The sequence below is a fragment of the Cucurbita moschata genome, unplaced genomic scaffold (assembly GCF_002738365.1).
Source record: "Cucurbita moschata cultivar Rifu unplaced genomic scaffold, Cmos_1.0 Cmo_Scf00003, whole genome shotgun sequence".
Lineage (NCBI taxonomy): Eukaryota > Viridiplantae > Streptophyta > Magnoliopsida > Cucurbitales > Cucurbitaceae > Cucurbita > Cucurbita moschata.
The window spans coordinates 4,094,683-4,119,927 of record NW_019268519.1 but is presented as its reverse complement, the minus strand read 5'-3'; the positions used below and the strand labels follow the sequence as shown (position 1 = coordinate 4,119,927).

At 36.0% G+C, this 25,245-nt stretch overlaps 3 protein-coding genes across 3 annotated transcripts in view; 2 read left to right on the top strand and 1 right to left on the bottom strand.

Annotated features, from left to right (window-relative positions):
- LOC111436119 (callose synthase 9-like) overlaps positions 1-5,643 on the top strand; it is a 44,930-nt gene extending 39,287 nt beyond the window's left edge. The window contains 12 exon segments of the mRNA XM_023073806.1: positions 478-530; positions 612-788; positions 1,345-1,392; positions 1,971-2,129; positions 2,422-2,535; positions 2,617-2,705; positions 3,248-3,406; positions 3,551-3,653; positions 3,978-4,097; positions 4,286-4,336; positions 4,423-4,605; positions 5,058-5,643. Of these exon segments, the coding sequence (XP_022929574.1) occupies positions 478-530; positions 612-788; positions 1,345-1,392; positions 1,971-2,129; positions 2,422-2,535; positions 2,617-2,705; positions 3,248-3,406; positions 3,551-3,653; positions 3,978-4,097; positions 4,286-4,336; positions 4,423-4,605; positions 5,058-5,294 (1,493 nt within the window). The 3' untranslated portion in view covers positions 5,295-5,643.
- Positions 5,644-6,463: 820 nt separating this feature from the next.
- Positions 6,464-10,869, bottom strand: LOC111436149 (formate--tetrahydrofolate ligase). The gene is made up of 5 exons (XM_023073856.1): positions 10,491-10,869; positions 10,150-10,299; positions 8,103-9,278; positions 7,783-7,929; positions 6,464-7,019 (listed from the first exon to the last, which is right to left on the bottom strand). The coding sequence occupies exons 1-5, from the start codon at positions 10,650-10,652 to the stop codon at positions 6,744-6,746; spliced, it is 1,911 nt and encodes a 636-aa protein (XP_022929624.1). The 5' UTR covers positions 10,653-10,869; the 3' UTR covers positions 6,464-6,743.
- A 1,650-nt stretch (positions 10,870-12,519) lies between these two features.
- On the top strand, positions 12,520-19,274 carry LOC111436142 (DNA (cytosine-5)-methyltransferase CMT3-like). Its single transcript, XM_023073842.1, has 21 exons — positions 12,520-12,904; positions 13,786-13,817; positions 14,523-14,619; positions 14,711-14,818; positions 14,912-15,031; positions 15,112-15,211; positions 15,309-15,523; positions 15,609-15,674; positions 15,754-16,014; positions 16,766-16,824; positions 16,928-16,994; positions 17,073-17,402; positions 17,482-17,550; positions 17,623-17,712; positions 17,800-17,887; positions 17,984-18,099; positions 18,185-18,289; positions 18,405-18,448; positions 18,539-18,608; positions 18,725-18,828; positions 18,931-19,274. The coding sequence occupies exons 1-21, from the start codon at positions 12,620-12,622 to the stop codon at positions 19,100-19,102; spliced, it is 2,598 nt and encodes an 865-aa protein (XP_022929610.1). The 5' UTR covers positions 12,520-12,619; the 3' UTR covers positions 19,103-19,274.
- The last annotated feature ends 5,971 nt before the right edge of the window (positions 19,275-25,245 follow it).

Genomic DNA, 25,245 nt, shown 5'->3' with positions numbered 1-25,245 from the left:
TTTTTTTTTTTTTTTTTTTTTTTTTTTTTTTTTTTTTTTTTTTTTTTTTTTTTTTTTTTTTTTTTTTTTTTTTGAAAAAGAATGCAAAAAATTACTTCGATTAAGTTATCTGGATAAAGGAAACGCAGCTGGAGAAAATCTTTCCACAAGCACCAACGGCTTATATACTGTTAAAGGAACTCTAGTGTTATGTTTTCATTTTTCATGTAAGGTTCAGTTTTATATTTATAAAAAAAATTGAACTGTTTTGATTAATGCAATTTCTGCATTAAGTTTTATCATATGTTATCATTTCTTTTACTCCTTGACTTCTGCGTTCCTGTTGTATTCAATTTTGTTAATGAAAAAGAATAAATAAATACTATTAGTTATAGTATTGTGTGCATATTTATTTTCTTGATGACTACTGGTGTACATTTTTTAATGCCCTTTATGAGACATACGATTTCATCACCTGTATACCTTTCTGTATTGAAGGATTTAATACAACTTTGCGACAAGGAAACGTTACTCATCATGAGTATATTCAGGTGAGATTTGTCATCGTTTAATTTTCTAATCTGGCATCATTTGAAGTGGTGAAGTTATTGAAACTGTTTGAGTTGTTTCAGGTCGGTAAAGGACGAGATGTTGGTCTTAATCAGATTGCTCTTTTCGAAGGGAAGGTTGCTGGTGGTAATGGAGAACAAGTTCTTAGCCGTGATGTATACAGACTTGGCCAACTGTTTGATTTTTTCCGGATGATGTCATTCTATTTTACGACTGTTGGCTACTACTTTTGTACTATGGTATGCCAGTACAACACGTAGATTCCTATATTGAGAAGTTGTTTGAATTCATCGCACTATTAGTAGGGATATTTATGGTTTGTTTATCTGGAAAAAAAAAAAAAGAGGCTCTAATCTTTACTGCGTGCCTTTTCTGAAAAGCTAATGCTTTATTACGTGTTTTAATCTTGTCTTTTTTCTTTTTTTTGTTTTTATTTTTAAACTTGAGTACCTTTACACAATGACATGCATGACGTACAAAATATCTCAATTATGCCTACTTTTAAGTTTGGATACCAGCCGCTTCTAATCCATATTAGTTTCGAGGCAGTCCCTGTGATATATGTTTACTCATCTTAGGAAAAGTATTGATGCTCCTTTCTTGTAAATTAGAAACATTTGCATCGAAGTGAAGTATGTTGCAAGACAATGCAACAAAATAAATTATTATTGAGGACCTCTTACTATTTATTGAAAAAATTGTATGTTAACGAGTAATATAAGTTAAGTCTCAGAATTCTGTCATCATAATTTATAAGAAATCTGATCCGTTTTATTTCTTTATGATCTTTTGCAGTTAACGGTGTTGACTGTGTACATTTTTCTCTATGGAAAAGCATATTTGGTAAGTTTTATTGTATGGAATTACTATATTTCTACATATGAGGTATAGAAGATGTTCTCTTCTTTAGAAGTTCTCTGCTTTGTAGTGGGATGTAAATTTAAAATTTTCTTGATAATGTGGTCATAAGCTTCACGAGGATTGTTTGGAAGTAGTTCTATGCCCCTATAATCAAAAGTTTTAAGTTTGCTTGATAAATCCCAGAGGCACTAAAACTACTCGATTGATACAGTTAAGGTGAATTCCAGTGGAGTTGGTCAAGTAGTAGGCTTCAATGTTTACCGGGTTAATTTTCTTTAATTGCTTATTTTTCATTTGTTTTTAGATCTGATGTACTCTTTTCTTATGCTTGTTTACGAATGTGATGCTGGACTTAACTCTGACTAGGGGCGTGGGTCAGATTGGATTGTCTTTTGGTCAAAATTGATTCTGGAACCACTGTTTTGAAAATTGGATTTGGTCTTTTCGGTTTTTGGGTTTCAACTTGTACCCCTAACTACGACTAGTTTACATGTTTGTATGGAAATATTTCCTCTTTTTCAGAAAATAATATACTGAAAAGATGTGCGGCTGTGTTTCAGGCACTGTCTGGAGTTGGCGAGGGCATTGAAGATAGAGCCAATATTACAGATAATACTGCATTGTCAGCTGCTTTGAATACACAGTTCCTTATCCAAATTGGTATCTTCACTGCAGTGCCGATGATCTTGGGATTTATTTTGGAGCAAGGTTTCTTCAGGGTAAATGCTGTTCTGAAATATGTACACTTTTGTAGGAAGAAAAAAAAAATTGACTGGTCTTGGATAATCTGAACATTAACATGATGATATCATTGTCATTTCTCTCTCTCTAATCTGAAGATTAGCTTCAACTATAACAGTAAGTGCTTTTTGGCCCAATGAAGCACCCTTGTTTGTCGTATGCTAGAGCAAGTGCAAGCGGTCCTCTTGTCAACGAGACCATTAATTAGTTATCTTCTTTTTTAGCAGTCTTTTATTTTCTCTCAGATATTATTCTGAATTACGGTTGCAGGCTGTTGTCAGCTTTATAACCATGCAGCTTCAGCTTTGTTCTGTCTACTTCACATTCTCTCTTGGCACAAAAACTCACTATTTTGGCCGAACAATTCTTCATGGTGGTGCAAAGGTTTGTTCTGCTATTTTTGCTGCTCCTTTGTCAATCTCCAAGATTGCCATATAGTATCTCAAGAACTCTACTTCTATACAGTATCATGCAACTGGAAGGGGCTTTGTGGTTCGCCATATCAAATTCTCAGAAAATTACAGACTGTACTCTCGCAGCCATTTTGTTAAAGGGTTTGTGTCATTCTTTCTCTTCTCACATGAAAATTTTCTAATGTAGTATTTGAACTCTGCTGTTTGTGTAAATTACTCTGTCTTAAGCTTATGGGTAGTGCTATTGGCACCATCCTTTACTTGACAAGATCAAAATTAAAATCTAAAAAAACTTATTTTAAGTTATTTAAGTTGTCATTGCAACCAGCTATAAACCCAAATATGTTGAGATACTGGGGTCTACATCATGATAGTTTATTGAGGAGATTGAGTATTATACTAGTTTTCAAATGTTGTAACGTGCGACAATTATCCTATAGGAGCTGTCTTGTAATCTACTAGACTATAATTTGTGACCACAGTTTGACGAATTAGATAGTACCAGCTCGTTTCACACAGAAAATATGGCACGTATTCATATAGAAAGTGAATCTGTGTGATCTGACCAAACTATAGAGACTAATTGAACTTTCATAACCCAACCAAATTGAATCTAAGTTCAAATCTATGGTGTCTAATATCGTTTTAGTATAATTAATTTATCTACATTATTGTATTTTCAGATTGGAAGTTGTGCTCCTGTTGGTTGTATACATGGCCTACGGATATAGTTCAGGTGGTTCGTTAGCATACATCCTTGTCACTCTTAGCAGTTGGTTCATGGCAATATCGTGGCTTTTTGCTCCCTATTTGTTCAATCCATCGGGGTTTGAATGGCAGAAGTAAGTCATATTCACCATTCCGTCGGTTTCTTCCTTAATTTGGCACCTTGAAGGTCTTTTCTTATTAGCGTGTAAAGGAGATGACAGCTTCTGAATCTTCCAGATAAAAATAATCTTAATCTAATTACCTATGTTTCCGTTTAGGACCGTGGAGGACTTCAGAGAATGGACCAATTGGCTTTTTTACCGTGGTGGAATTGGTGTTAAGGGTGAAGAAAGCTGGGAAGCATGGTGGGACTCAGAACTGGTAATTCAATTTTCTATGTACTTATTTATTATTTCTTTTTCTTTTTTTTTTTTTATATGAACTTTAATGCAATGCTCGTTAGGTCTGTACTTAATAATAATATCAGTTCCCTCTCAATGCAACAATGTTATGGTAGGGGCAAAACAGAATTACCGATATGGATTTATGTTACCTCATGTGTTGATAGATTATGTTGTTAGTTACCATGAAATGTTTCCTGTATAAAGGCTATTCAATGAACCAGATAAGTACATTTTGGTAAACCTATGCTGGACTGGGTCATTCTTTTCTGGTCAAAATGTAAAGTGCTTTTACAATCTGCAGGCACATATAAAAACTCTTGAAGGGCGGATAGCGGAGACTATTCTGAATCTAAGATTTTTTATTTTTCAATATGGCATTGTTTACAAGCTCAATGTGCAAGGATCAAACACATCATTGTCGGTATGGTCTCTCTATGAAATACATTTTTCCACTTTCTTATCTATTCTTACCAATATTGGATGCCAAAGTTAAAAAAAATTATGAGCAGCAGTTTGATGTTATTATATTTTGTAGTCATCAAGTAGTTTAAAGGCCATCTTTTCTTTGTTATTAACTTGTTGTAATCTCCAAAATGTGCAACTCTTTAGGTATATGGGTTCTCCTGGATTGTGTTAGCTGGGCTTATAGTTCTTTTCAAGGTTTGTGCTATCAACTCGACTGGTTTCCTTTGTGTTTTCCAATATGCATGATAGTCATTAGAACTCCACGTCTCTCTGTTCTGCAGGTTTTTACCTTTAGCCAGAAGATGACTGTCAATTTCCAGCTTTTGTTGCGTTTTATCCAAGGTCTATCTTTCCTTTTGACGTTGGCTGGCCTGGCCGTTGCGGTCGCTATTACAGACTTGACACTGCCTGATGTATTCGCTTGCATCTTGGCATTTGTACCTACAGGATGGGGCATTCTTTCTGTAAGTTCCCGAGTCTAGTTGTCCTATCGTTTTACTGCGCGCGCGCGCACACACATATATATACATTGAAGGATATTTATGGAATTCTATTAAATAAGGGAACCGCTCTAATTTATATGGTTGGTTAACTAATATCTAGGGATTTATTTAGATTACTGGTATGGAGTATCTAGAGTATTTAGATTATCATTATGATTTAGTTAGCCTTTCTCTCTTGTAAAAAGGGATATGTTATTTTCTAAAAATATATTAGACTTGCAACATTATCTAATTTAGACTTGCAACACCTCTTTTTTCTTTTTTTCTTTTTTTCTTTTTTTCTTCTTTCTTCTTTTTGAAAATATACTTGTACGTACACTCTGGTTGATAGGAGGAATTAAAAGATAATGACTTTTCCCTAGTTTTGTAAAATTTAGCACTCTATCCTGACATAAGAACATTTCCTGTTTCAGATTGCAGCAGCTTGGAAACCTGTGATAAAGAGACTGGGACTCTGGAAATCCATCCGCTCAATCGCTCGTCTGTATGATGCCGGGATGGGGATGCTTGTCTTTATCCCCATTGCACTTCTTTCGTGGTTTCCATTTGTATCGACATTCCAAACTCGTCTTATGTTCAACCAGGCTTTCAGTCGAGGGCTCGAGATCTCACTAATTCTTGCTGGAAACAATCCCAACACTGCCCTATGATGAGACAAGATGTGAGGCCGTGCCACTTTATCTTCGTCGCGTCACAAGAGCGCTTTTTAAAATTATTCACGACTTATTAGCAGCAGTGTAGTTAATTAACAGAGATAATGGTTATAGCCTCTTAATTTTATTTGTTTTTCAGTAAGCATTTTTTTTGTCTGGTTTGGATTATTGATTTTATGTGTATTATTGTCAATTAAGTTGCCGTTCATACGAACGTTTCTGTAGCATGTAGTAGGTACTGTGTTGTAATGTTCATTTTGAATATGAATGTTTCATATGAGCAATGAAATGGAGGATTTAGCAGAACACGATTGTAAACTGCTGCTTCCATTCCTTTGTCTTCAAATGGAGAATTTATTGAGTATAATAACAGAAAAAAGGTTGCCAATAGAATTGCCAAAATTCATACCCCTTTTTTTTTCTTTCTTTTTTTCAAGAAAGAAAATTAAGTGGCCTTTGATGACGTAAGAATTTGGTGTTTCTACTTTCACTATTTTCAGGGAGACCCTTGAGTTGGGCGAGCTCCTATGCCCTTTTTTTTTTGTTTAGTTTGTTTATCTCGGTGGTCGTCCTTTCGAGTCAGGATTTTGATCCCACGTTCAGTTTGATAGGGAATAATTTAAGCATGGGAATTAAGGCTAATAAACTAGTCATTCTTGTATGGTTGATAGTAATTTTGGATTTTTTTCCAGCTCTATTTTAGAAGTATCTAGTAATTATTAAGAGAATCATATCGTGACCACCCTAGTGTACCAAGCTCCTGATTAGCTAGAGCTTTGGACTAAGCTAAGAGAAATGACACAAGTGGTTATATCAAATTGTGAAGTTCTGACAACAATGGATTCTTTTGATCTTAAGCTAATATATTACAACCCGATACAACCCTACTTCTCAACATTCATGGACTACAAATGTATGGTTTAGAATGTATGGTTTTAAACTAAGGACCAAGGTATGTTTTCAAACATGAGGGATAAATCGAACCTTGACCAAAAAAGTAACTTTCCCGAACTTTATTATTCCGTATGTAACTTTGATATTATTCCGTATGTAACTTTGATTTTAATTATCTTAAGTTGGGCATGATAGTTTATATTAGACAAAAGTGTTACAGGTCAAAAAAGAATATGTAGTGTATAAAGGCATAAGGTCTAAAAGGAAGGATCTACCACCAATTTGAAAATGGCTCTTTCTATTATTCTCCATCAAAATAGATATATTCTAAACAAAGGAAGGGAAATACACCCTACAACACACACACATTATTTCCCTCCTTCCACTTTATTTAGGACATATAACTTCAGACTGTTCAAAGTTCAGCAAAAGTTGCATTACAGGATAGACCGGAATAACAACAGTTGAGAAAACTAAACAAAAAAAACATGTACTTGGACAAGAACTTTTACCAGAAAGATGGCGAGGCAACTGCTTGGGAGGAAGGCTCGTTCAAGAAAGACCGATGACCTTCCCGGTAGCGGTGTCGAGATCGATGTCGTAAAAGCAAGGTCTTGTAGGGAGCCCTGGCATTGTACTCATGGTTCCCACCAAAGGGTAAATGAAGCCGGCACCAATGCTAGCCCTCACGTCCCTTATCGGCAACTTGAATCCGCTCGGCGCTCCCTTTGCTGCAGCATCGTGTGAGAAGGAGTATTGTGTTTTTGCCATGCAGATTGGTAGATTTGAAAATCCTTGCCTACTGTACATCTCAATCTGTTTCTCCGCCTGTTGATTCAAACAGTAAACATTTTTCAGTTTCTTATCAGTGTTTCTATACAGACATAAACTCTTTCACATCAACCAATTGTATTCTCAACACTGCAGAAGGAAATGCTAGGAGATCGGCGTTTTAACTAATTTAATGTTCAGTTTTTTAAGTTTTTTAAGTTTTTTAAGTTTTTTCAGTAATGATGGCACCATATCCGAGCCTTACAACTAGGATCAAAGTCTTTCCCCAAGAGGAATAATAGGATTTTTGGAGAAATTTAGCCGCTTGGCCCTCTGGCTCCTCTAGCAGCGCCTCTTGAGTCGCCCTCAGTTGTTGATTGGAGTTTTGATAGGGGTTGGACGGCCCAAGAACTAGCAGGATTCGCGGGCAAAGAGATTCATACCAGAAAACATAAAGGTAAATCAATAACTACAGGATCCGATGCTTCCCGTAGTGAAAGATCGATTCAACACGGTTGAAGATCGTCCTTATTTTGTTGAACTGAACTGAACTGAACTGAACTGACATGGATGAACTTGGGTTTAGTTTCTTTTTATCAAGGAAGCTCAAACTTTGTATCTTCAATTGTACATGTTGTCTTAAGATTTGGGAGTCCATTTACTGTTCATTGTCTTACTGTTCTTAGATGGATTATTTCAGTCAAAGAAACAAGAATCTATGATATCGTTGCATCAATCATTCAAAATATGGTATGCAAATCAAACGAATTCTTAGCCGATAGCATGCGAACAATATATAGCAATAGCAACAAAAGCTCACCTGTTCTGAGTATTCCACCCCACTGGCTCCATAGGACTTGGCTATAGCTTCTATTTTGTCTTTAATACTAACATCGAGCGGATATAAGAAATTCAATGGCTTTGTTACGTTCTCACACGCTTTTTGAACTGCAATTCCGAGGTCGACCTAAGGAATGAAGAACATGATAAAGTCTACTACCCAATCAAAAGAACATGATAAAGTCTACTACCCAATCAAAAGAACATGATAATTTGTCATCAAAGACAACATCACTTCTTCTGCATTTTACAGGGTTGGTTGTATAAAAGCTTATTAATTATCGGGATCGAGTGGCTTACCGCTCCTTTTCCACCGTGAGCGTGATGAGAACAAATAACAGCATCGTACGCCCCGGCAGCTAAAGCAGCGCTTTTGACTGCATTCATCTCTGCTTCAGTATCTGTGGCAAACTTGTTCACAGCAACAACTACATTCACACCATAAGCCTTGGTGTTTGCAATATGCCTGGCCAAATTAACACAGCCAGCTTCTACAAGACTCACATTTTCATTTAAATAGGCATGGTCAAGAGGCCTCCCTGCAACAACTTGTGGCCCGCCCCCATGCATTTTTAACGCTCTTATCGTCGCCACAATTACAGCACATTGTGGAGTTAAACCGCTATAGCGACATTTGATGTTCATAAATTTCTCGGCACCAATATCGGCCCCAAAACCTGCTTCTGTGACTACAAACCCCCCTGGTCCTACCAACTTCAGAGCTATCTTATCAGCCACTATAGAGGAATTACCGTGAGCAATATTAGCAAAAGGACCAGCATGAACAAGAACAGGAGTTCCCTCAAGAGTCTGCATTAGTGTCGGGTTAATAGCATCCTTCATGAGCACGGTCAAAGCGCCACCGACACCGAGATCATCAGCAGTTACAGGGTCACCAGCCTTGCTGTTTCCTACTACCATTTTCCCTAACCTCTCTCTCATATCAGCCAGTGATGTCGTAAGGGCCAAAACTGCCATTATTTCACTGGCAACCGAAATATCGAACCCGGTTTCTCTCACCATCCCTTTCTCATCAGGACCCTGACCAATAGAAATTTTCCTTAAGAACCGATCATTTACGTCCATTACTCTTCTCCAGGTAATAGAATCTGGATCAATATCGAGCCTGGCAAACTTCGTAACTTCTTCGGGAGTCAGATCTTCTGGTTTTGTCTTGGCAATGTTGAGTTTCTTCAAACGTCTGAACATGATATCACTAAAGCTTCGCTTACCTTCTTTGTTCGGCGGGCAAAGGCGATTAAAAAGAGCCTTATCTGACTGTGTTGACTCATGGAAAATCCTGGTATCAATAGCAGCAGCTAAAAGATTGTTTGCAGCTGTTATAGCATGAATATCTCCTGTTAGGTGGAGATTAAATTCGTCCATCGGAATCACTTGACTGTAACCCCCTCCAGCTGCACCACCTTTTATTCCAAATGTTGGTCCCTGTGATGGCTGGCGAAGGCAGGTGACCACCTGAAATCAACCTAAACAATTATAAGTTTGCACATGTGCAGACGAACATTATTTAAGCAAAATTTGTCTAATACCATCATGAAAGTTCGGAGTTTAAATTGATACAATTATTAGTTTAGGATCTTTTTACCCAAACAACCCCATTGGGTGATAAGTTCAAATCTCAACAGTAAATAGAATGTTTCATCTCCTTGTGTTGCAGAATTTGAACTGTAATCTTAGAAATTAACAACTACGGTCATATTTGATAACCATTTAAGTTTTTACTTTAAGTTCTGAAATTGTTCTTGTTTTCTCATCTTTACAATGGTTTGGTTTCATATTTTTAATTAAATTCCAAAAACAAAGACAAGCTTTCTGAATTTCCTTTCCTTTAAAACTTGGCTTTGTTTTTTAGAACACAGGCAGAAAGTAGAAAGTAGATAAGAAAACTGTAACAGTCCAAGCTCACCACTAGTAATTAATGTCCTTTTTTGGCTTTTCCTTCCGAGCTTTCCCTCAAGGTTTTAAAACGCATTCGTTAGGGAGAGATTTCCACACTCTTATAAAGAATGTGTGAAATCTCACATTGGTTGGAGAGGAGAACGAAACACTACTTATAAGGGCATGGAAACCTCTCTCTAATAGATGTATTTTAAAACCGTGAGGCTAACGGCGATATATAATGAGCCAAAGAGGACAATATCAGCCAGCAGTGGATTTAGAACGTTACAAAAACACCTAAATTCATCGGTAGAAGTAGTATTTGTAGGCTAATTTTTAAAAACCAAATGGTTATCGAGCAGTGTCGAGGTGCACCAACAAAAACTACTTGAAATTGAAATCAAACATGCTATCATACAACTCAATCTAAAAAGAGAAAGAAAATTACCTTTTTGTCAAGAAAAGCACCAAGAGCTTGACAGAGACCAACAGTAGTGGTGGATTTGCCTTCCCCAAGAGGAGTAGGAGTAATCCCCCCAACCACCACATAATATCCATCCTTAGATCCTTCAAGCTCATCAAGAACAGACAACAATACCTGCAAACCAAACACCAACACAATTGAATCCACACATAACTACACCCTCAGATTTAGCCCTCCAAACAGCTTACAATTCAATTCAACTTTATTTCCTAAACAAACATCAAAGACAACACAATTTTACGACCATTTTCCTAATCAGGCAATCAAAACAAACTAGAACATAGAATCACTCAAATCAGAATCACCTTGGCCTTGTATTTGCCATAAAGATCATAATGAGTGGGGCTAAGGTTGAGATCTTTAGCAATATCATCGATGTGCAGCGGCGCCACAGAATTGGCAATGACTATATCCGCAGGCACTGGAGACTCCACTTGGAGTTTCCTCACTGTCTTAGACGAACTCATTTCGCAAAACTATAACAAAATCTCACAAAACCAGAACAGAAACGAGCTTCTTCTCCAAAAATGCGTTTCTGCGGGATTGAAATTCGTCTTCAAATAGTCGCTACGGATCTATCTCAGTGGAAGGAATGGATCAGATTGTCAAAAACGTCGCAATCAAGCTCTTTCCAGAAAGAAAAAAATGCATTGGTTTACGGATTAAAGAAATTATCGATGGATGAAAGTGAAGATTCAAATTGGTGGACGACTTTTTTAAGAATCATCGAAGTGCGGGCCAGTGAACGGTTGTCATTTAGGGATGGTATGGCGGAACTGGGGAACGATAGCCGTTGGATGATGGGGTGGAGATGACGATGGTGATGGACGGTGGATGATGCAGCAGAGGATTATTGCTCTGTCCGATGACGAGGTTACTCTACCACGTGGATTTTTGTTTCTGAGTGAAAAAAATTAAAAAAAAAAATTTGTAATGAAATTAAAAAATAAATAAAATTACGTGGAAATTCCACAAACCAATCAACCAATCCGGAAATTTATAAACTTCTTATTGGTTAAAAGGCTAAATTATTCTTTTGATTCAATAACCTAACTAACTCTGACAACTCTGAGAACTCAGATCATAAAAGTTGAGTTTTGTCCGACTAAATTTTAAAAAAATAAAAAAATTCAATTGAGCTCACGAGTCAGACGTTTATTTAATTGAGTCTGACAAATCTAAAAGTTAGTTACAGCTTTTAAAATTAAAAATTCAATTGAGCATAAGAATCAGACTGTTATTTAGTTGAGTCAGTCTGATAAATCTAAAAGTAAAATTACAACTTTTAAGGTTACAAATTCTATTGGTTTCCGTTTATTTAGTTGAGTCAGTCTGACAAATCTAAAAGTCAATTACAACTTTTAAAATTAAGAATTCAATTGGGCATAAAAGTCAGACTTTTATTTAGTTGAGTCAGTCTGACAAATTTAATAATAGAATTTCAACTGGGCTTAGGAGTTAGATATTTACGACTCAATTTGACAAATTAAAAGTAGCGTTTCAACTCATCCTAAAAATACTACAACTTAACTCCACTGAAAAATAGATAAGAGCCAGACATTTATTTAGTTGAGTCAGACTGACAAATCTAAAAATAGACTTACAGCTTTTAAAATTAAAAATTCAATTGGGCTTAGGAGTCAGACATTTACTGAGTCAGTCTGACAAATCTAAAAAATAGAGTTTCAACTCATCATAGAAAGACTACCATTGGTCTACTGAAAGAATAGAGGATTTGATAGGATTTTGAATTCTATGGCTGAAATCACTGACTCAACCAACCTGACTTTGGATTGGTCCAAAAAAGTTATGTACCCAAAATCTACCGGCTTTTATTATATTTCTTTTTTTAAAATTATATTATTAATAATTTTCAAAACTTATTTAATTATGTAACTTTTATAACCGACCATCTCGTTTAACTATCCAGATGTGTCTTTTAAAAACAAGATGATTAAAAGATATCCAACTACTAATAATGGTTTGAAACACAACCACAAGTGAAATTCCCAAATTACCCTTCACACACAAATTATTATTTAAAATTATATACTATATATATATGATTAAAAAAAAAACATTTTAGATAACTTTATGTCAAAGTGTATCCTTGCAAGGGTACCGACCACACTTAAAAATAAGAAGACACATATACGTCACATTACTGACACAGGGTCGGATCCAAAACCCGACCCGACTCAACGGTTCACTCGGCCCATAACCCATTTCTGACACATTTTAATCAAATCCAAAAAAATTCCACTTCCCGCCCAACTTCGAAATCTTGCCCCCTTTTCCTCTTCCCTTTCCCCGACACTATAAAAAGGGGCTTTCTTCTCTCAATTGTTCTCTACTCCATTTTTGATCTCTCTCCTCCGCCCTTTTTCTCCCTTTCCCGCCGTTCCCTGTCTGATTATTCTTATCCTCTCCGACAATGCCCGCCAAGCGCCGCTCCAAGTCCGCCACTCCCACCTCCGTTAAGCCCGACACTGATGTTTCTTCCCCTAACAAGAAGCTCAAAGCCGAGCTCAATGGAGATGGTTCGAGTCCCATTTCTCTCTCCCCTAAAATGGCGGCTCAGACTCAGACTCAGACTCAGACCAGGAAGGTGAAGGCAGAGCTTGACGACGACGAGAAGGAGACTGGGGCTAGGTTTGTGAAGCCTCACATTCCGGATAATGAAGCCAGGGAGCGGTGGCCTTTGCGGTATCAGGGAAAGGTAATTGAAATTTATTCCTTGAAATCTTACTTGATGTGGAAATGAGATAATGTTGTATGGAGTTTTGGTGTAATTGTGTTCGATCTTCTTTGATTTGGGTGTTTTGTGAGAGGAAGCGCTTAGATTGAGTATTAGAAGTCTTGTCCTGCTGCATGTTGCTGAATTTCAATAAGCTGTTGTTGTTGTGTTCGATCTTATTTGCTTTAGGTATTTTGTGAGAGGAAGCGCTTAGATTGAGTATTAGAAGTCTTGTCCTGCTGCATGTTACTGAATTTCAACAAGCTGTGGTTGTTGTGTTCGATCTTCTTTGCTTTAGGTATTTTGTGAGAGAGGAAGCGCTTAGATTGAGTATTAGAAGTCTTGTCCTGCTGCATGTTGCTGAATTTCAACAAGCTGTGGTTGTTGTGTTCGATCTTCTTTGATTTAGGTATTTTGTGAGAGGAAGCGCTTAGATTGAGTATTAGAAGTTTTTTCCTGCTGCATGTTGCTGAATTTCAAGAATCTGTGGTTGTTTGTTCTTAACAAAGGTCTTTAGCTATAAAAAAATAGTGAGGGAAGTGAATCCATATCTTGATTATTGGATGGAGTTGAAGTGAGGTGAGTATTTGTTCTTGGGGATATAGTAGTTAGGGTTACGATTGAAGCTTCAAGTGAGTATTAAATGTTTTGTTTAAACAAATTTGGGCAGAAATTTGTTTGGCATTATGATTTACAAAGCAGAAAACAGTTCAGAACCAAACAAATTTATGGACTGAACTTAGTCTTTGTAGTGTGATTTGGTAGTTTGCTTTCATGATTTTCACAGTGATGTCTCATTCCGAACGAGTTTAGTTTCTAGCTCATATCTACTCTCATCGTTTTTTCTCTATCTATTTTTCCAGAAGAAGAAAGTAGCTGGGGCAAAAAATTCGAGGTAATGTCACTAATTTATGGACTATCTTTAGAACTCAAGCACACGGTTGCACAGCCTATAGAACAGATCCTATTCGAGTAAGGTTGTCTAATTTATGGACTATCCGACTCTTGCTAATAACTATATGCTTGTAGAATACATATCGACATGCAAGATTCAATTATATAGGTTCTTGTCATTTCTATTTATTTTATTTTTTAATTAAAAACTAGTTTTATGAAAAGAAATGAAAAAAATACATGAGGGCAATTCAATGAAGAAAAGTTCAAGGTAGAGGAAGCAAGCAATAAAACAAGACTGCAAAATGGTCTGACTTGTAAGAACGAGAGACACGATAATTACTGCAATTCTTTGTGATTGAGACCCGAAGAAGGCAGTAAACCTAGCCAAGGTAGAAACTTCCTTCCAAGAGCTCTCCACATCTCTAATAATTTTTCTATTTCTCTACATCAAATATCTCAAAAGGGGATGGAACAACATTTTTTCATCATTCATTGACGTTATTTGTTACAAGCCATTTGCGCACCAAGGGCGTTTAATTATAGCTCGATGAATTAAGAATAATCTAAAAAAGAAATGTCAGAAGGATGGCAGTGCGTATTTTTTATTGAAGAGCGTGTTTTTCTTGCGTAGACTTGATGCTTTCTATAGATTAGCCAGTTTTATTTTTCCTTCTCCTTACCTTTATGTTTTGATATTTTATAGGGACGACTCTGTCGACGCAGTCCAGGCTCTGCATCATTATTCAGTGGCTGAAGTCGACAATATCGTTTATAATCTCTTTGATGATGCCCATGTGAAGGTATGATTAACAGTCAAGTTTATTGGATTTTGTTTTAATAAATTCTAGGCATAGATTCTTATTATAATTGTTCATCGAAAATTTTGTCTAGGCTGAGGATGGGGAGGACGATTATATATGCAGAATTGTTGAAATGTTCGAGGCTGTTGATGGACAACTATATTTCACTGCACAATGGTATTATAGAGCTAAAGATACTGTAAGATGAACATGATGCAGTTTCATTACATTTTACTCAGATTTGTTTAGTATGATGACTCACTAATATTGGATTTTGTTTGATACATTGTAGGTTGTGAAAGACCATGCTCATCTCATCAATGACAAGCGTGTTTTCTTTTCAGAAGTTCGAGACGATAATCCATTGGATTGTCTCGTTAGGAAGCTAAATATAGCTAGAATACCTCTAACTGTACGGATTTGAATTTTTTACGCCAGTCGATGTTTTAGAATTTTCTTACAACGTGAGGCTAATTTTGTTTTTCTTTTCAGATGGCCACGGATAAGAAGAAAAAGCGTCTTCCAGTGTGTGACTTCCACTGTGACATGTTATACTTGCTACCATATTCTACGTTCGTTAAACTGCCAGCAAGTAATTTTGTAAAAGGATTAATTTATGGAAACATGTTCCGTCAATTGCAACTGAAGTCTTGAGAATTTATAGTTTTTGTGTATATTTTAACTTGTAGGTGAGAAAAGGATTGGCAGTGACACATCATCGACAATTTCTTCCGAGGTTGATACCAATGGAGCTTGTGAAGTGAACTCGGAAATTGGGGATGTCACTCAAGCACAGCAACGTTGTAAGCCTGACGTTACACTCCTCGATTTGTATTCAGGATGTGGGGCTATGTCGACTGGATTGTGCTTAGGGGCCAATTTGTCCGGGGTGAACCTAGTCACGGTACGTTGCTATAAATTCTTAAAACAACTAATCAAAAGACATTTATTTTATAGTTCTTTTTACCTTGTTCTTTCTTTTTTGGTAGAAATGGGCAGTTGATATAAATCAATATGCTTGTGAAAGTGTAAAGTTCAATCACCCCGAGACAGAGGTATACCTCTACGATTGAATTCGACTTGATATTCTACTATATTATGCTTCTTTTTTTCTTAGTTTCTTCTACATTGCAGGTGAGAAATGAAATGGCAGAGGATTTTTTATCATTGTTGAAAGAATGGGAAGTGCTTTGCAAATATTTTTCTTTGGTAAAAAGTAAAGAGCCACAACAGAAGTACATTGATCTTTTTGCTAATGATGATGAAGAAGAGGAAGAAGAAGAAGAGGAAGATGAAAAGAGTGAAGATGATGGAGAAGTGTTTGAAGTAGAAAAAGTACTTGCAATATGCTATGGCGATCCCAACGAAACTAAAAAGCGTGGATTGTTTCTTAAGGTATTTGAATGCTTGAATCTTAATTATCATTTGGCTAAATCAGTTCGATGTAGATATGACTTTTATCATGTACGTATGATATCTATTTTCCATTAAGAGAATGCGGTAATGTAGAAAACATAGGATCTTGGATAATTTAGATCAATATATTTCGTCACAAGAATAATTGCGTAAGAGTTGGGAATTTTTTTGTCTAGCCTAAATAAGATGCTATTGGAAACATGGATGAAGGAGATTTTAAAACATGAAAATATTAGAGTCAATCCATCCTGAACTTTGACGACTTAATTTTTGTGAGATCCCATATTGGTTGGAGAAGGGAATGAAGCATACTTCATACGACTTAATTTTTGTGAGATCCCATATTGGTTGGAGAAGGGAATGAAGCATACTTCATAAGAATGTGGAAACCTCTTCCTAGTAGACGCATTTTTAAAAACCTCGAGGGAAAGCCCAAAGAAGACAATATCTGCTAGTGGTGGGCTTGGGCTGTTACCAATGGTATCAAAGCCAAACATTGGGCAATGTGACACGAGGTGGTGTGGTTGGAGAGGGGAACAAAGCATACTTTATAAGGGTGTAGAAACCTCTTTCTAGTAGACGCGTTTAAAAACCTTGAGGGAAAACTCGAAAAGAAAAACCCTAAGGGGATAATATTTGCTAGTGGTGGACTTGGACCATTACAATTTTTTTCTAGCATCCCCATCACATGCCTATTTGAAATATTAATACGCATGTTATTCGAATGTAGGTCCGTTGGAAGGGTTATGGCCCTGATGAAGACACGTGGGAGCCAATCGAGGGGTTGAGGTCCATATTCTATTGAAGTTGTCGTGCCTAGTATAGTTGTATGATCTATATGTGTGCACGATTCAGAATTTAACTGACTTGATTGTTATGTCCTATTTAACAGCAACTGCAAGGAAAAGTTGAAAGATTTCGTGACAAGTGGTTACAATTCAAAGAGTTTACCTTTGCCTGTAAGTTTAATTATTTTATTGAACTTTGCAGTACTTGGTTTTTAAATATTATTCTTACCAGAACTTTTGAGTTGATAGGGTGATGTTGATGTTATATGTGGAGGGCCTCCCTGCCAAGGCATTAGTGGCTTCAATCGCTTCAGGAACACAGAAAATCCACTGGAAGATGAAAAAAACAAACAGCTTGTTGTCTATATGGACTTAGTAGAGTATCTTAGGCCTAAATACGTTTTGATGGAGAACGTAGTCGATATCGTTAAGTTTGCCAATGGATTTTTGGGACGGTATGCGCTTGGTCGTTTAATATCAATGAATTATCAAGTTCGTATGGGAATGATGGCAGCAGGTGCATATGGACTTCCACAATTTCGTATGCGTATGTTTATGTGGGGCGCCCAACCAACTGAGGTCACTTCATTCATAAGCATTTTTAATTTTACTACTCGGGACCTATGGACTCGTAATAACATTCATTTCCCTTTTTCAGAAACTTCCACAGTATCCTCTTCCAAGTCACGATGTTGTAGTGAGGGGTGTAATTCCGACTGAATTTGAGGTACGGAATCTTATCGAGCCATTATGGGTTCATTGTTATTTTATCTAACGAGATCGTATGATAACGATGCAGATGAATGTCGTTGCTTATGATGAACGACATACTGACATTCAGCTGGAACAGAAGCTTCTTTTGGAAGATGCAATTTCTGATCTTCCTGCTGTATGTTCTACATATCTTAACTTATTGGTTCAGTTCTTAAATTTTTCCATACATTTTTATTTTTTTCGTTTGCTTAATCATATGCAGATTGCAAATTCTGAACGTCGGGACGAAATGCCTTATGACCAACCTCCTAAGACCGAGTTTCAGTGTCTAATTAGATCGCCTAGGGAAGGTCAGCTACTGTGGGATCCTTATAATCTGTAATAGGATTTGCACTACGACGTCGAATTTCTTTGTTTGAATATGGTTCTGCCATTGTTATTTACAGAAAGATTTGATTCTTCTAAAAAGTTAAAGCCAGCAATGCACGAACTATATGATCATCGGCCACTCGAACTAAATACGGATGACTATCAACGTGTTTGTCAGATCCCGAAGAGAAAGGTGTTCTAGAATATTAACGTGTTTGAGATGCTGGAGAGTATTATTTATTCATCCTTCATTCCTTAATCTCCTACATCTTTTATAGGGAGCAAACTTTAGAGATTTACCTGGCGTTCGTGTTCGTCCCGATAATAAAGTTGAATGGGATCCTGACATTAAGAGAGTATATTTGGAATCTGGAAAGCCTTTGGTAAGATGTTTGTGTATCCCAGATTAACTGTAAAAACCTGAAGGTTTCATTCTTTAGTTTAAACAATTTTACGAGTTCTTGTGTCGGATTGTAACTTTCGTCATTGTAATTGCAGGTTCCTGATTACGCCATGAGTTTCGTAAATGGATCATCATCGAAGTAAGCAACGACGGTTCCTTCCTTCTCTCTTTATTCGTTCTAACGTCCTATCTCGTTACTCATATTTCCTATCTTTATGAAATGATAAAGGCCATTTGCTCGTTTATGGTGGGACGAGACGGTGCCAACAGTCGTTACTCGAGCAGAGCCTCACAACCAGGTTACAACTCTACTTTTGTGCCCTTTTAGTACTTTTTAAAGCTTAAGGTGCTTTGCAATAGCGTTCGGGACGAACCTTTAACGACTCATTTTCTCGACATCCACTGATAATAATAGGCAATTACACATCCGGAGCAAGATAGAGTTTTGACGATTCGTGAAAACGCAAGACTTCAAGGCTTTCCAGATTATTACAAGCTCCACGGGCCAGTGAAAGAAAGGTATATTCGATGAACTTCATAACTCTATCCGATCGTGCTCGAACATATTCATATGAACACTCCAGCCACTTGATCCCCAAAACTGATCTGGTCATGTAACAGGTACATACAAGTAGGAAATGCAGTAGCAGTACCGGTAGCTCGAGCGTTAGGATACTCGTTAGGCATGGCGTTTCAAGGTTTCGCAGCAGATGCGCCTGTGTTTAGTCTACCGAAAAAGTTCCCCAACATTCTCGAAAAGCATTCTTCTGCATCGTCCGAAGAAGTCGCCTGAAGAGATAATTCTTTCTTCCAAGAGATCAAATATAAAATTATGTTGTATGCTACTACTGATTTAATTGTTGGACTGTTCATCAACTTATCTCATTGTTGTAATGTGGAAATGTAGAATGACAGATAACCTTGATATATTTATATCATAACCAATTCTATGGCAGTGTCTATCATATTCTGAGTTCTATCTGATAATGAACTGTGATTTCTTCTTGTTTCATTGAATGCTTTGGTGGGTTGCAAAGTGATGAGCATTGCCTTTAAGGTATATATCTCACAAGTCTTGGGTTCAAGTTTAAGGAATAAATTGATACCCACCAACTTTGATGCAGATAGTGATTTACTTTGGTCACAAGCACTTGTGTAAGCGTTTTTTTTTTTTACTCGACCAACTTTTTCTTTCTCGGATAGCTCTGATGTTGATGGGGTGTAAGCGTTTTAGATTTTTCGTTTAAACTTTTAGTCTTTGAAATTGTTTAAGAAGGTTTCATTTAAAATCAAGTGATATTATCGATAAACCCTGATAGATGGTTGGAATTGATTCTAAGCCTAATCTTACTATTATATGATATTGTTTGTTTTGATTTATTACGTATTGCTGTTAGTTTCATGATTTTAAAATGTGTTTGTTAGGAAGAGATGTTTTGTGAGATCCTACCTTAGTAGAAATGAATCATTCTTTTTAATGATGTTAAAATCTCATTAAAATCTCTCTCTAGTAAATGTGTTTTGAAAAGTGTGAGGTTGGCAATGATATGTAATGGGTCAAAGTATTTGACATATTTTATCGTAGTGATAGGCCAAAGTAGACTATCTAATAGTAGTGATACGTAATGGGCTAAAGTAGACAATATCTGACAGTAGTGATACTTATTGGGTTAAAGTAGACAATATTTAACAGTAGTAATATGTAATGGGCTAAAGTACACAATGGTAAGTGATACGTAATGGGTCAAAGTAGACCATATTTGTAGTAATATGTAATGGGCTAAAGTAGACAATATCTGATAATAATGATAAGCCAAAGTATTTAAATGTCAATTTGTTCTCATTTTGATTTCTTCCTTAGCCATTTTCATTCCCTTTCAAGACACCATTCTAATCCAAACACTCTTTGTGTCCTTAGCTTCAAAGTTATTTCTACTTTAACGTTCTAACATAAAACGCCTTGAGTGACATTCGATTCAAAATTTAAGAAAAATTATTCAACAAGATTGTCATAATGTAATTGTTTTTGTGTTTCGTGTTCCAAATAGATCCCCTTTGAAGCACATCCACTTCATATAGAAAAACGAGAATCCCTTCAAAAAAATTGTCTCACCCATTCGAGTCGGAGAAGATTGAATCATTCATTCATCAGTTACGTCTTTTTCCGTGATTCCCATTTCATTTCAACTCTAATTAATTATCACAAAGGTCGATACTCACTTACCCTTTAATAACTACCCGATACAAATCTGAAATACTTCAATTCGAGCGGTTTTCTCGAGTCAAAATCTAGAGAGAGAAAGAAAGAGATAGAGAGAAAGAGATAGGGAGGTGCAGTGGGTGAGCCAATTAGTATGGGTAAAGTCCACAATATAAGCCGAAACTAGCAAACTCATTTTATATTTCTTCACACTCCTTTTCCTCTTCTTCCTTCTCTAATGGCTGCATATACCAGATCAACAACCTTCTCAGACCAATGGCTTCTTGCAACCATAGCTCTTATAATCTCCGGATTCTTAGCCTATGCCATTTACGACGCCGCCATCGCCTCGGCCTCCGAGGTGTTACAGAGGCTCGTCATCGTCTCGCCCCTGCTTTTGGTCGTTGTCGTTCACTGGCTGTCCCTCGGAGGCGGCGGTGGAAACAGTTACTACAGCCATAACCAGACGGCTGTGGGATTTCCATGGGGTGTTGGGTTTCTTTTGCTTTTGCTTCTGTTTCCATGGAGTGCTGCCATTCTTCTTCTTATGCTTTATTTCTTCTTTCTTACCAACTGAATTACCTGAATTTCCATAACGTGTTTTAGTTTCAACCGTATCAAAATTTCTGTAAATAAACGATCGCCCACGTCAAGAAATCTCGAAATTCTTACCGTTTCTTAGAACTAGTTTCTAGTTCTTCCTCAATCTCGTCGAATTTCTTGTCAAGTTTCGAGATTTGAATCTCTTCTTCATCGTAAAAATTAAATATTTATGTTATGACTAGAATCTATTTGGGTCGAGATTGTTTTCGGTTTTGATAATTTAAATTTGTATGAATTTAGTTATGGAATTAATTTGCAAATTAAATAATTTGTTGAAGATAATTTATTTTCCAGGAATTTTAATTAAAGTGTTTTAAAATTTAAAATTTATTACATATTAAGGAAGGTTACTTTCTTTTGGTAATTATTTTTAATTATAAAAATTAAATAGTTGTATTAAAATAATAAGGGGACCAAAATGTGTTAATTTCTTTTTCTTCCATTAGAAATTAAAAAAAAAAACCCGTCAATATGAGAATAGTAGAGGTGTTTGTGAATCAGATCGGGTCGAGCTGAGACATATTTTAAACTCAACCTAATTGTTCGGGCCGTAAAATTTTTAACCTAAATAATCCTAATTAAATAATAAAATAATAAAATTTTAAAGAGCGGTTCGAGAATAAATAATAAAAGTAAATATATATAATTGTATTATAAGAAAAAAATTAATAATAAATGTCACTATATTTTACTATTTCGTGCACATGGTAACCATTTAAACTAAAATAATAATAATAATAAAAAAAAAAAAAGTGTTAAGCATATGAAGATGTTAATTATTAGAATAATGCAAACCCAATTTTAACTAAAATCATAACTCTATGTGGGGTCCACCTTTCTTTCGGCCATTTGCAATATCATTAACTTTATCTTAAAGCTTATTATAAGCTTAAAAATATTATAATTATGATTAAAATAATATAAAGTACTGATTGAAGTTAGGTATGATAAATAATTTATATTAGTTGGTAAAAAAATATACACAGATCTAACACATAGGTACCAAGATTCTATGGATATTTATATGCTACTAATTAATTCTATTTTTTTTTTAAATAATGTTTTATTATTTGACACACTGTGGTGAGAGTGCAAATAAATAGTTTTATAAGGGTATATCTGCAATATACATTTTAAATCAAATTTTTTTAGTTGAGATTAATTGTAACGGCCCAGATTCACCGCTAGTAGATATTGTCCTCTTGGAGTTTTACCTTTCGGGCTTCCTCTCAAGGCTTTAAAATGTGTCTGCTAGGGGAAGGTTATCACCCCTTCGAGGTCCAGCGTCCTTACTGGCATATAACGCCTATCGGCCATTTCGTTTCCGGCACATTAGACGTATTTTCAATAGCAGATTTGAACTGGTAACACGAAGATTTTTAATCCTCTGCTCTATCAACGGAGCGATATTGGCCATTTCTTTTCCGACACATTATCTTTATTTATTTTCATAGCAAACCGGTGAAACGAAGAGTTTCAGTTCTCTGCTTTACCAACTAAGTGATACCGGCCATTTCATTTCCTGCACATTATCCTTATTGTCAATAGCAGATTTGAACCGGTGAGACGAAGATTTTCAGTCCTGCCTTTCCCTTTCGGGCTTCCTCTCAAGGCTTTAAAATGGCGTCTGCTAGGGGAAGGTTTCCACCCCTTCGGTGTCTAGCGTCCTTACTGGTACAACGTCTCGTGTCTACCCCCCTTCGGGAAAAGCGAGCTAGGGAAAAGTTTCCACCCCTTCGAGGCCCAACGTCCTCGCTGACACTCGTTCCTTTCTCCAATCGATGTGCGACCGCCACCAAATCCACTACCTTCGAGGCCCAGCGTTTTTACTGGCACAACGCCTCGTGTCTACCCCCCTTCGGGAAACAGCGAGAATGTTGGCACATCGTCTGGTGTCTAGCTCTGATACCATTTTGTAACGCCCCAGATCCACCGCTAGCAAATATTGTTCTCTTTGGGCTTTCCCTCAAGGCTTTAAAACGCATCTACTAGGGGAAGGTTTCCACACCCTTAATGATGTTTTGTTCTCCTCCCCAACCAAGGTGGGACATCACATTAACGACATTTTAGTCTAGCATATATGCTTTAACTAGTTGAGTTATGTTCAAATTGGCTCTCATATCTGCTCCACTTACTCTCTTGCCAAATCAAGCTTTAAATAGGGACGTTAATTAAAACCGAAATTAGGTCAATAATGTAATTAATAAGTAGGAAGCACTTTTTCAGTAGCTAACCGAACCTAACTAAACTAACATAAAATATATATCATCGATCATGACATATACTTTGAATAAGTAAATTTCGATAAAATTAAATTCTTGTATAAAATTTTCTTTTCATATATTTTGAAACGAACTGAAATGATTAGCGTAATGAGCGTTTAATTAAATCTAAATCACAAAATTTGGTATCACGATTCAATCCTTTGACCATACCCGCATTAGATCTCTCGTTTCCACGTTTAATTATTATTTCAAAAGTGCTACACATGTGATGCTTATATTATAATGTTATGAGCATTAATTTAATAAACATATCAAAATATATTTACTTCCATGCCTCAAATGGTACCTTTGAGGGATGGTAAGTGCTTCTTATAATTTGCCACAGTTATTATTATAAAATTATTAAGGCCCACTTACCACTGACATTTTATGCATACTCTCACGTTGATTTCCGTGATCATGATATGACATTAGGACGTTCGTGATATGTAATTTAGATTTGGTATTTGATGGTCTCGATATTCTCGTGCATCTCGTGTGACACGACCATGTTAGCTACTTATCTTGAATTGCTTACAAGAGTAAAAACTATCCCCACAAACCAACACGAGTCATTTTAACATACTTTGTCTTTTACTCACATGTTCTTTTACAAAATTTTAAGAAGCCACCCAACATAGAATTGCCCCTGAGCTAAACAAGTTCAATTTTGAAGTTCTTATGTGGGGTGATGTTGATTTCCGAAGAATTAGAAAAAAAAAAAAAAAAACATGTGAATAAAGACAAAATATGACTGACTTTGAAAAACATTCAAACAGTATAACTAACATGGTCACGTCACACGAGATGCTGAAACAATCCAATGTTGAATTTAGATTCAAAACCCTAATTCGAGACTTGAACATGGGGCATTTCAGCTCCCGAGCTCCCGAACAACATATTTTAAGTTGTGGATGGACGTTGATAATGAATTCGAAACTCGAGAATTTGATGATAAGCAATGATGGTGAACAATATCTCCAATTTCTTTAATCTATTATCCTTTCTATCCCCACTCTAAGCTTAGCCCACATTGTTCATTAATTAATTAATTAATTAATTAATAATAATAATAAAACTAAAATAATAAAAAATAAATGGAATATATAGAATGGGTAGGGGCAAAAACGAGAATTAGTAGAAATGGGCCCACCTATAAATCTGTAAAATAGGTTAGTTTTACAATTTCTAGAGAAAAAAGCTACTCTTTTATAATCTCTCTTTAAATACATGGACCATCTTCTCCTTCCTAATTTTCAACCAATAATTAACCCTAATTATTAATGGACCCTTCATCATTTTGTAGCTTTATCATATATTTTTATTTAAGATTAAAAATTTCAAATATCAAACATTTACAAGTAACAACACATCACTAACATACGTTAGGGTAGAGTCGTAGACCGAACAAAATTTTTTATTTTTCATAAATTTAACCTAACTCAAACCGAAAAAAAAAAATTAATCTAACCCAACCTTTATGGTTTAGGTTGGGTAGTTCGAATTGGTCGGGATATCAAGTCATATGAACACCACTAACCGAAAAGTCAAGAAACAAAAAATTCAAATCCTCGTGCTCAAATATTACTGAACTCAGGAAAAAAAAAACTCGAATAATCTTTTTTTGTCGGTAAAAGATCATGAATTAGATAAGAATCATTTTCGACCCGGCCATCGAGCGGTCTTTTTTTTTCATGGGTCTGATAGAGACCATAGTCACTAACTATAAAATGGATAATAGACAATATATATTATATATTTCGTCTATTTATTTTTAATATAATTTTTCTATTAAGCCCAATAATTAGGCCCATGAAACCCAATTGTCTTCTATCCAAATATCTCCTTTTTTACAAAAAAAAAAAAAAA